At 40.8% G+C, this 12,117-nt stretch overlaps 1 protein-coding gene across 3 annotated transcripts in view; it reads right to left on the bottom strand.

Moving 5' to 3' along the window:
- LOC310756773 (zinc finger protein RFP-like) overlaps positions 1-12,117 on the bottom strand; it is a 53,383-nt gene that overhangs the window by 5,170 nt on the left and 36,096 nt on the right. For all 3 annotated transcript variants that reach the window (XM_083601484.1, XM_083601486.1, XM_083601485.1), the window contains 2 exons: positions 1,730-1,960; positions 667-689 (listed from right to left, as the gene is read on the bottom strand). In XM_083601484.1, the coding sequence (XP_083457610.1) occupies positions 667-689; positions 1,730-1,960 (254 nt within the window). The remainder of the gene's footprint in view (positions 1-666; positions 690-1,729; positions 1,961-12,117) is intronic.

Genomic DNA, 12,117 nt, shown 5'->3' on the forward strand with positions numbered 1-12,117 from the left:
CAACAGGTAATTTCAGGATTCAGCTTCATCTCTTGACACCCACCTCCAAGCCCTGGTCAGTGGCTTCATAAGAATGCTAAACAGCACAAGGGACAAGATGTAACCCCAAGCGACACCACCGGAGGGCTCCCATGGCTTCAAACTATGCTGCCCCCTAACAGCTTTCTGGGAAGGTGCCAGGACTTAAGAACCAAACCCCTGAGGTGGAATGCCTGCAACCCCTCCCTCCCTGAGCCTCTCCAGAGGATGTGAGTGATGTCCAAAGCTGCCAAGAGTTGGGCGGCTGCTACTTGGACAAGATGCTACTTGGACATTGAAATCTGTTGGTACATCCTAAGCTCTTCCCAAGCATCTTTGGCACTTTCTCTTCTAGATGTTTGCAATTACCAAAAAGTCCATGAACAGAAAGTGCAAGAGAAAGAAAAGAGTCCCCACCCCTTTGTGAAGTGATGTGGGGAGGGAGGGAGGAGGCACTTGACCTTGATCCTTGGAGGGAGAATTGGGGGGCTACAAGTTCAGAAGAGGGGGCCCTGCTTTTAGCTGTGAGATGCTGCAGGGAGTGAGTCCTCCAGTCTCCCCCCTGCAGCCCCTGGGGGGCCATGTCTGAGGTTCTTGCATCTCAGCTTCAAAGAGTGATGCTAATGGAAATGAGCCGGATCCACTTACCTCTGCAAGGTCCTTCTCACATCCTAGAGGGAAAAAGAGAAGGGAATTCACTGCACACCACAGGCCACACTAGGAAGACCCCCTCAGACCCTGCCCCTCGGATGTCAGTCTGCCTGGCACATGCCAAGGTTTTGGGTAGGGATGGGGGAATCAGCCAGTTTGGGTTTCTCACAGCTTTTATTTTTCAAATCTGAAATTATGAATTGCTCCGATTTCAATTTCTCCACATTTCCATAATTTAAAAACTTTAATTCAGTTTGCATTGTGCTATTCAGACATACGTAAGCCTACAGGATAATCCTGCCAGGGCACTGTCCCAGTCCCCAAATTTCAAATTCTGTTTTCCATCTGGAAGTAAAAAAAAGCATCTGCAGCATAAAATGCCTCCCCAGGGGTAATAAAACAGCTCAGTGTTTCTTTGGGCTCACCCACACTTCTCCCTTTCCTGTGCCCAGAAAATACAAGTCCAAGTGGTTTTGTCTTTGCCCTGCCGCTTTCCCTCAGGAAAAACCTGCTCCTTGGTGCAACATCAAAGCAAACGTCAGTCTGGAGAAAACCTGGCTGAGGTTTGCTCTAATTCAGCAGTAAACAGTGGGTTTTCCTGGAGGAAAGGGCTGGGACAAGCAGCAGTCTGGATGAGTCCCTCTGTCTTGTTCTTTGGTCACTGTGACTGAGCACCATTTTGGACCGATCTGGATCCATGGGGAAGGGGATCAACCCAGAAATCATGGAGGGAACGGGAAGAGAAACTTGGTCAAGAGACTGGCTCATGTCGGAAGGAGGCCTGAACGCATCCTAGACAAAGCCCCGCACAGCTGAAAGGCATTCGGAGACAAAGCATCAGCAAAGAGCAGAAGATCAGAAGATCAGCTCCCGTTCCATCAAGAACACAGACGAATCTCTAGTCTGCATTCAGGTGAGTTAAGCATCCCAGGTCTCTTGGGTCTTCCTGTCCATTACAAACCTGACTAGAGGCTCCATCATCTCAGCCCCTACACTCCTTGCATACATGAAAGGGGCAGCCTTTTCCTGGAGCCTTGGGCTGTTCCTGCCACCATCTTACCTGCAGGAGTTCACTCGCTGGCTGCTGACTCTTCTCCTCCATCTCCTGGATGATCCTCTCAAGAGAGGAGAGTTTCCTCGAGAGTCTCGCCAGTTGCTCATCCCTTCTCCCTGCAATCTCCTTCTCCACCTCTTCCACATGTGTCAACAGACGTTTTTCTTGTTCTTCCAGGAACTGGCGCAGTTCTCTGAACTTCTCCACGGCCTTCAGCCTCTCCGTTTCTGTTAATTTCTGCAAGAAAAGAGGAGGTCTGAGTGTGGAAGGTGCTCAGCCTTCAAAACATCAGGAATAGATTAGTGAGAATTCCACAGGGAGCACACTTCTGATTTTTCAGAGACATGAAACCTCCAGTTACTAAAGAAGTAAACCTTTATTTTGAGGGGAGGCCCTCTCCATTGCTGTTTCTGTTGACTTCTATTTTGCAGACGGCTACAGCCTAAAAGAAGGAGCATTTTTTTCTAGCCATGGATATGTGGGATGTAAAAACGTATTGCAAGCAAATACAAGAGTCCTACAATGCACATGCTGGGGAATGCTTTGTATCACTCAGGAGAAAACTTGCTAGTTCCTCCTGAGCTGGGACAGACTTCCTTTGCATGTGACTTAATGTGAGTGTGGTCTGTTCCTGGGAGAGGAGCACACGGCCTCCATGTTCTGCTCTGTGTCTTCTCCATTGTGTGTTCCTAAGAGTTAGGAGAAGTGACTGCTCAGTCGCGGTCACTTGAGACTATTTCTCTTATGGGATGGTTCACAAAGTTATATGTTGTTGTTTTTTTTATATATAAATTTTTATTAATTTTCCAACATAAATTAAAACACAATACAACTGACAATACACAGACAAACAAACATATAAACACGTATAGTTTCATAACCTCTTTTTCTTAAACCTTATTTCAACGACTTCCCCATACCTCCCTTTTCTGCATCCCTATTTTAAACTTTTTCAGCAACCCCTAGTTCCAATTACTTATAATTCACTTTCTTTAATCCTTTTTCTCTTACCCAATTATTTATCACTGCAATTTTGTTTCACATTACCCATGACATTTTAGCACTCATTAATTTTACAACAGTTCTTAAGATAAACTTTAAATTTCTTCCAATCTTCTTCCACCGTCTCTTTCCCTTGGTCGCGGATTCTGCCAGTCATCTCAGCCAGTCCCATATAGTCTATCACCTTCGTCTGCCACTCTTCCAGCGTGGGTAGTTCTTGTGTCTTCCAATACTTTGCTAAAAGAACTCTTGCTGCTGTTGTTGCATACATAAAGAACATCCTATCTTTCCTTGACACCAATTGGCCCACCATGCCCAGGAGAAAGGCCTCTGGTTTCTTCACGAATGTGCATTTAAGCACCTTTTTCATTTCATTATAGATCATTTCCCAGAAGACCTTAATCCTTGGGCACGTCCACCAAAGGTGGCGAAAGGTACCTTCAGTTTCATTACATTTCCAGCATTTATTATTAGGCAAATGATAGATTTTTGCAAGCTTGACTGGAGTCATGTACCACCTATAAATCATTTTCATAATATTCTCTCTTAAGGCATTACATGCCGTGAACTTTATACCGGTGGTCCATAACTGTTCCCAGTCAGCAAACATGATGTCATGACCAATATCTTGTGCCCATTTAATCATAGCTGATTTAACCGTCTCGTCCTGTGTATTCCATTTCAACAACAAGTTGTACATTCTTGACAGATTCTTAGTCTTGGGTTCTAACAATTCTGTTTCTAATTTTGATCTCTCCACCTGGAAGCCAATTTTCCTGTCCTGTTTAAACACTTCATTTATCTGGTAATAATGAAGCCAGTCTCTTACTTTAGACTTCAATTTCTCATAACTCTGTAATTTCACTTTTCCCTCCTCCTGTTCTATGATTTCCCAATATTTTGGCCATTTAGATTCCATATTGAGCTTTTTCACTTCCTTAGCTTCCATTGGTGACAGCCACCTAGGTATTTTATTTTCCAACAATTCTTTATACCGAATCCAAACATTATATAGTGCTTTCCTAACAATATGGTTTTTGAATCCTTGATGAATTTTAACCTTGTCATACCATATATATGCATGCCAACCAAACCTATTATTGAACCCTTCAAGATCCAAAATGTCTGTGTTCTCAAGAAGTAGCCAGTTTTTCAGCCAGCAAAAAGCCGCTGATTCATAATACAGTTTTAAGTCTGGCAGGGCAAACCCCCCTCTTTCTTTTGCATCAGTTAATATCTTAAATTTTATTCTGGGCTTTTTGCCCTGCCAGACAAATCTAGATATATCTTTCTGCCACCTCTTGAAGCAATCCATTTTATCCACAATCTGCAATGTTTGGAACAAAAACAGCATTCTCGGCAAAACATTCATCTTAATAACAGCAATTCGGCCTAACAAGGAAAGTCTCAAATTTGACCATATTTCTAAATCTTTCTTAACTTCTGTCCAACATTTCTCATAGTTGTCTTTAAATAAGTTCACATTCTTAGATGTCAAATTAATCCCCAGGTATTTCACTTTCTTTGCTACCATTAATCCGGTTTCACTGTGAAACCTCTCTCTTTCAGCAACTGTTAGATTTTTCTCCAGTACTTTCATTTTCTGTTTATTCAGCTTAAAACCTGCTACTTGACCAAATACTTGTATTAGCTCTAAAACTCTTTTCGTACTAGTGTCTGGCTCTTGTAAAGTTAATACTAGATCATCTGCAAACGCTCTCAGTTTATATTGTTTAGCTCCGACCCACAAAGTTATATGTTGTTCTGTAAATTAAGTCTGCCTTCAGGAATCTCACTGTGAACTGGATGATTGTAAGTGAACGAGTGTTATGTTAACTTTAATCAGATGGTCGTGTCTATTCTTTTAGGAGGGATATAAAATAGGGAAACCAGGAATCCTAAATAGTGAGGCTCAGATGAGCCTGCAACTAGGTAACTGCTGTGTAATTTAAAAGGTGGAATGTTTAACAACTCTGCTAAGTTATAGAACTTGCTGGTGAAAGTTATGAAGGATATAATAAAATAATATATCTTTTCCTGCCTCCCTAAACATCCCCACAGGATATTCCCTGCATGATTTGGGGAATGACATAACCAGAGTTCATAGCTGCCCAGAGAACGTCCGTGGACATAAACACCCTCAGTTTATTATTATTATTTTTTTATAAAATATTTATTGAAGTTTTACAAAAAGCAGAAGATTACCGAATTTAAAAAAAACAAGAGAAAAAAAGAAAAAATACAAAGAATACACAAATACATAGAAAAAAAGATACAAAATACAGAAAAAGTAAATAGAAAAAATTAAAAACAAATCAATTTTTTCATATCTTGAATTTCGTTTGCTTATTTCCCTGACCTCCTCACACCTCCCTTTTTTGTATTCCCGTTCACATAGTTAGTTCAGCAAATCCTTACCCTCTTTCATTTATCTTAACTCTATATCTCAACATATTATAACTATATATTTTCATCCATTATCAATCCATTTTTAGATTTTCTTATTAACCTTGTTGCTAAGGCCGCTTAATTTCAATCCAGCATCATTTTAACATTCATTAATTTTACAATATTTCTGCAAATAGTCTTTAAATTTCTTCCAATCTTCTTCCACCGACTCTTCTCCCTGGTCTCGGATTCTGCCAGTCATTTCCGCCAGTTCCATATAGTCCATCACCTTCATCTGCCACTCTTCCAGGGTGGGTAAATCTTGTGTCTTCCAATACTTTGCAATGAGTATTCTTGCTGCTGTTGTAGCATACATGAAAAAAGTTCTATCCTTCTTTGGCACCAATTGGCCGACTATGCCCAGGAGGAAGGCCTCTGGTTTCTTCAGGAAGGTATATTTAAGTACCTTTTTCATTTCATTATAGATCATCTCCCAGAAAGCCTTAATCTTTGGGCACGTCCACCAAAGGTGACGTGACCTTCATTTTCTTTACATTTCCAACATTTATTATCGGGCAAATGATAGATTTTTGCAAGCTTGATAGGTGTCATGTACCACCTGTATATCATTTTCATAATATTCTCTCTTAGGGCATTACATGGCGTAAATTTCATACCTGTGGTCCACAGCTGTTCCCAGTCAGCAAACATAATGTTATGTCCAACATCTTGTGCCCATTTAATCATAGCAGATTTAACCGTTTCATCCTGAGTGTTCCATTTTAACAGCAAGTTATACATTCTTGAAAGTATCTTTGTTTTGGGATCTAACAGTTCTGTTTCCAATTTTGATTTTTCCACCTGGAAGCCAATTTTTTTGTCCAAATTATAAGCCTCCCTTATTTGATAATAGTGAAGCCAGTCTCGCACTTTATCTTTTAATTTCTCAAAACTCTGCAATTTCAATTTGTCTCCTTCTTGTTCCAAAATTTCCCAATATTTCGGCCATATGGCCTCCATATTGAGCTTTTTCTGAGCCTTCGCTTCCATCGGTGACAACCACCTTGTGGTATTATTTTCAAGTAAGTCTTTATATCTTATCCAGACATTAAACAATGCTTTCCTGACAATATGGTTTTTAAATGCTTTGTGTGCTTTGACCTTGTCATACCACAAATATGCATGCCACCCAAAAACATTATTAAAACCTTCTAAATCCAAAATGTCTGTGTTCTCAAGAAGCAGCCATTCTTTCAACCAGCAGAATGCTGCTGATTCATAATAGAATTTAAGGTCTGGCAGGGCAAATCCACCTCTTTCCTTTACATCAGTTAGTATTTTAAATTTTATTCTGGGCTTCTTGCCCTGCCAGACAAATCTAGAAGTGTCTCTCTGCCACTTCTTGAAACAATCCATTTTGTCCAAAATTTGCAATGATTGAAACAAAAATAACATTCTTGGCAATACATTCATCTTTATAGCAGCAATTCGACCCAACACGGAAAGCTTCAAGTTTGACCATATTTCTAAGTCCTTTTTCACTTCTGACCAACATTTCTCATAATTGTCTTTAAATAGGTTCAGGTTCTTAGCAGTCATATTAACCCCCAGGTATTTTACTTTCTTAACCAATGTTAGACCTGTCTCCTTCTGAAACCTCTCTTTCTCAAACGGTGTTAAGTTTTTCTCAAGAACTTTAGTTTTTAACTTGTTCAACTTAAATCCTGCCACATGACCAAATTCTTGAATCAATTCTAATACTCTTTTAGTACTAGATTCTGGCTCCTGTAACGTCAGTACTAAGTCATCTGCAAAAGCTTTCAATTTGTACTGTTTGGCTCCGACCTGTATACCTTTAATCAGACGGTCCCTTCTGATCATATTTAGCAAAACCTCCAGGACCGAAATAAAAAGCAATGGGGAAATTGGGCAGCCTTGTCGTGTCCCTTTCTCTATCTTAAATTCCTCTGTCACCACATTGTTAACTATTAGTTTAGCCTTTTGTTCTGAGTAAATTGCACTTATACCATTTTCAAACCCTTGACCAACCCCCATCCCCTGAAGATTTTTCTTCATGAAACTCCAAGAAATATTATCAAAGGCTTTCTCCGCATCTACAAAGATTAAGACTGCTTTAGTATTAATGTTCATTTGCAGCTTCTCCAAAATGTTAATTATATTCCTCGTGTTGTCAGACAAGTGTCTACCTGGGAGAAAGCCAGCTTGGTCTTTATGTATCTCTTCCACTAATACTTTTTTTAATCTTTTAGCCAAAATATCAGCAAATATTTTGTAATCCACATTGAGCAGGGATATGGGGCGGTAGTTCTTAAGTTGTGTCTTTTCAGACTCAGTTTTCGGTATAAGCGTAATATAAGCTTCCTTCCACGACTCTGGCGCTTTTTTCCCCTCCAAAATTTCATTACAAACCTCCTTTAGTGGTTGAATTATCCAGTCCTTCAAGGATCTATAATATTTTGAGGTTAAGACATCCGGCCCTGGAGATTTGCCCAACTGCATATTCTGGATGGCACCTTCCACCTCCTGTTCTGTTATTTTATAGTTCAGCATTAACTTATTTTCTTGAGAGATTTTTTGTAGTCCATTTGTTTTTAGAAATTGGTCTATATCAAACTCTTTCTGTGGCCCTTGTGTATATAACTGTTTAAAGTACCTCTGGAAGCATTTTCTAATTTCCACTGGATTCTGAATATTCTTTCCTTCCACTTCCAAGTTGGTAATGGTGTTAAGCTTTTGTCTTTTTTTCATTTGCCAGGCTAACAATTTTCCACATTTATTAGCCGATTCAAATGTCCTTTGTCACATTTGTTAAATTTTCCATTCGATTTCCTGATTCATCATCCTCATATATTGAACTTGATATAACTTTATTTCTCTCAGAATCTCTTGTGACTTTGGTTTCGCTCTCAGTTTCTTCTCACCCTCTTTTATTTTTTCCAAAATTTTGTCTTTTTTCTCATTTTGAATTCTCTTCTTTATTGCATTCTGTTAGAATCATAGAATCATAGAATCATAGAGTTGGAAGAGACCACAAGGGCCATCGAGTCCAACCCCCTGCCAAGCAGGAAACACCATCAGAGCACTCCTGACATATGGTTGTCAAGCCTCTGCTTAAAGACCTCCAAAGAAGGAGACTCCACCACACTCCTTGGCAGCAAATTCCACTGTCAAACAGCTCTTACTGTCAGGAAGTTCTTCCTAATGTTTAGGTGGAATCTTCTTTCTTGTAGTTTAGATCCATTGCTCCGTGTTCGCTTCTCTGGAGCAGCAGAAAACAACCTTTCTCCCTCCTCTATGTGACATCCTTTTATATATTTGAACATGGCTATCATATCACCCCTTAACCTCCTCTTCTCCAGGCTAAACATGCCCAGCTCCCTTAGCCGTTCCTCATAAGGCATCGTTTCCAGGCCTTTGACCATTTTGGTTGCCCTCCTCTAGACACGTTCCAGTTTGTCAGTGTCCTTCTTGAACTGTGGTGCCCAGAACTGGACACAGTGCTCCAGGTGAGGTCTGACCAGAGCAGAATACAGTGGCACTATTACTTCCCTTGATCTAGATGCTATACTCCTATTGATGCAGCCCAGAATTGCATTGGCTTTTTTAGCTGCCGCATCACACTATTGGCTCATGTCAAGTTTGTGGTCAACCAAGACTCCTAGTTCCTTTTCACATGTACTGCTCTCAAGCCAGGTGTCACCCATCTTGTATTTGTGCCTCTCATTTTTTTTGTCCAAGTGCAATACTTTACATTTCTCCCTGTTAAAATTCATCTTGTTTGTTTTTGCCCAGTTCTCTAATCTGTCAAGGTCATTTTGAAGTGTGATCCTGTCCTCTGGGGTGTTAGCCACCCCTCCCAGTTTGGTGTCATCTGCAAATTTGATCAGGATGCCCTTGAGTCCATCATCCAAGTCGTTGATAAAGATGTTGAATAAGACCGGGCCCAAGACAGAACCCTGTGGCACCCCACTAGTCACTCTTCTCCAGGATGAAGAGGAACCATTGATGAGCACCCTTTGGGTTCGGTCAGCCAGCCAGTTACAAATCCACTGAGTGGTAGCATAGTCAAGACCGCATTTTACCAGCTTCTTTACAAGAATATCATGGGGCACCTTGTCAAATGCCTTGCTGAAATCAAGGTAGGCTACATCCACTGCGTTCCCTTCATCTACCAGGCTTGTAATTCTGTCAAAAAACGATATCAGGTTAGTCTGACATGACTTATTTTTCAGAAATCCATGCTGACTATTGGTGATCACAGCATTCCTATCTAGGTGCTCACAGACTGTTTGCTTAATGATCTGCTCCAGAATCTTCCCTGGTATTGATGTCAGACTGACTGAGCGGTAATTATTTGGGTCCTCTCTTTTCCCCTTTTTGAAAATAGGGACAACATTTGCCCTCCTCCAGTCTGCCGGGACTTCGCCTGTTCTCCAGGAATTCTCAAAGATGACTGCCAGTGGTTCTGAGATCACATCTGCCAGTTCTTTTAATACTCTTGGATGCAGTTCATCTGGCCCTGGAGACTTGAATACATCTAGACAAGCCAAGTATTCTTGTACTATCTCCTTAGTTATTCTGGGCTGTGTTTCCTCTGCTGAATCATTTGCTCCAAATTCTTCAGGTCGGGCATTGTTTTCTTTATCGGAGAAGACTGAGGCAAAGAAGGCATTGAGGAGTTCAGCCCTTTCTGTGTCCCCTGTTTGCATTTCACCATCTTCTCCTCTGAGTGACCCCACTGTTTCTTTGTTCTTCCTTTTGCTACGAACATACCCATAAAAGCCTTTTTTGTTGCTTTTAACCTCTCTAGCAAGCCTGAGTTCATTCTGTGCTTTAGCTTTTCTGACTTTGTGTCTACACGTGCTGGCTATTTGTTTGAATTCCTCTTTGGTGGTTTCCCCCCTTTTCCATTTTTTGTACACATCCTTTTTTAATCTTAACTCAGTTAAAAGTTCTTTAGATAGCCACCCTGGCTTCTTTAGGCACCTTCCATGTTTCCGTCTCATTGGTATTGCCTGAAGTTGTGCGTTTACTATCTCCCTCTTAACAAACTCCCAGCCATCATGGACTCCCTTTCCTTTTAGTATTACTGTCCATGGGATCTCACCCAGCACTTCCCTAAGTTTTATGAAGTCGGCTTTCTTAAAGTCAATAAATTGAGTCCTAGTATGCTTGGCTGCTCCTTTCCGCTGTATAGCAAACTTCAGAAGAGCATGATCACTCGCGCCTAATGATCCTTCCACTTCTACCCCACTAACCAGGTCATCAACATTGGTTAGGACCAGATCTAAAATGGCTGTTCCTCTTGTTGCTTCTCCCACTTTCTGGACAATGAAGTTGTCTGCAAGGCCAGTGAGGAATCTGTTTGACCTTATGCTCTTGGCTGAGTTTGATATCCAACAAATATCCGGGTAATTGAAGTCCCCCATTACTACTATCTCCCTTCCTTTTGCATGCTTGGCCATCTGTTCCAGGAAGGCATCATCTATGTCCTCCGTTTGGCTTGGGGATCTATAGTAAACTCCCACAATGAGGTCACTGTTATTCTTCTCTCCCTTAATTTTGACCCAAATGCTCTCACTTTGGCTTTGAGGTTCTAAATCTTGGATCTCTTCACAGGTGTACACATCCCTGACATATAACGCCACTCCTCCTTTCTTGTCTGGTCTGTTTCTCTGAAATAGATTGTATCCCTCCATTATTACATTCCAATCGTGGGACTTATCCCACCAGGTTTCAGTGATGCCTATTATGTCATATTTAGTTTGCTGTACCAAGAGCTCAAGCTCATCTTGTTTATTTCCCATGCTTTGTGCATTAGTGTACAGACATTGAAGTCCATTAATCATTCCCCCGTGTCTCTTATTTAAGGATTTTTTTCCTCCCACCACTAGGTCTGCATGCTGTTTGCTCCATTCGGTCTATGACATTTGGATGAGAAACTTCATGCATTGGCCGGGAATCGAACCCGGGCCTCCCGCGTGGCAGGCGAGAATTCTACCACTGAACCACCAATGCATTTGCATTGAATCAGAAACCCCCCCATAACTGCTTTGCTTGCGTCCCAGATTACTCTTTTTTCGATGGTGGTGTTCAAATTTATCTCAAAATAGTCTCTCAAGGTTTTTTGGGCCTTCTTGGTAACCTCTTGATCTCTAAACAAGGTGTCATTCATCCTCCATCTGAAGGAACCGGTTGGTGTTAATTTCATCTCCATTTTCACAGCATTGTGGTCGGAGCAAGTTTTAGGGCAAATTTCCACTTTTCTAGTCTTAGGTGCCAATCCTCTAGTTATCCGGATTTGGTCAATTCTTGTCCATGTCATTTTGGCTTCAGAGAAGAAGGTTCCCTCTCTACCCAAGGGATTCTTTATTCTCCAAATGTCAATCAAGTCCATATTGTCAGTCATCTCAAAAAAGGTTTTTGGTAGTCTGCCATCTTTGGTAACTACCTGTCTCTGCGACTTGTCCATATTTGTAGATACCACTCCATTCATATCTCCCATCATGATAATGTTGTAATCCATATATTCTAACAATGTCTCATGCAACTTCTTAAAAAATTCAGATTTCCCCTCATTTGGTGCATATACTCCTACTATCAAAAATTTTTCTCCTTGTGTTTGGATTTCAATTGCCACAAATCTTCCTTGGTCATCTTTAAAAACAAATTTCGGTGATAGGCTCTCTTTTGCATAAATTACTACTCCTCTCTTTTTGACCTTGTCCGATGAAATAAACTCTTGGCCCAATCTTTTATTAATCAATACTTTCCTATGTAGCCTTATCACATGTGTTTCCTGTAAACAAATCAAGTCCAATTGTTCCTTTTTCAGTAAATGAAAGACTTTTTTCCTTCTCTCCGGGGAATTAAATCCATGAATATTCCAACTTAATAGTTGCAGAGACATGGTGTGTTTATTTTGCTTTTCCTCCAACTGTTCCCAATAGTTGTTCTTGTTCTGACGGTGGTATCACTTTCTC

The sequence above is a fragment of the Podarcis filfolensis genome (genome assembly GCF_964270895.1).
Source record: "Podarcis filfolensis genome assembly, chromosome: 2".
Taxonomy (NCBI): domain Eukaryota; kingdom Metazoa; phylum Chordata; class Lepidosauria; order Squamata; family Lacertidae; genus Podarcis; species Podarcis filfolensis.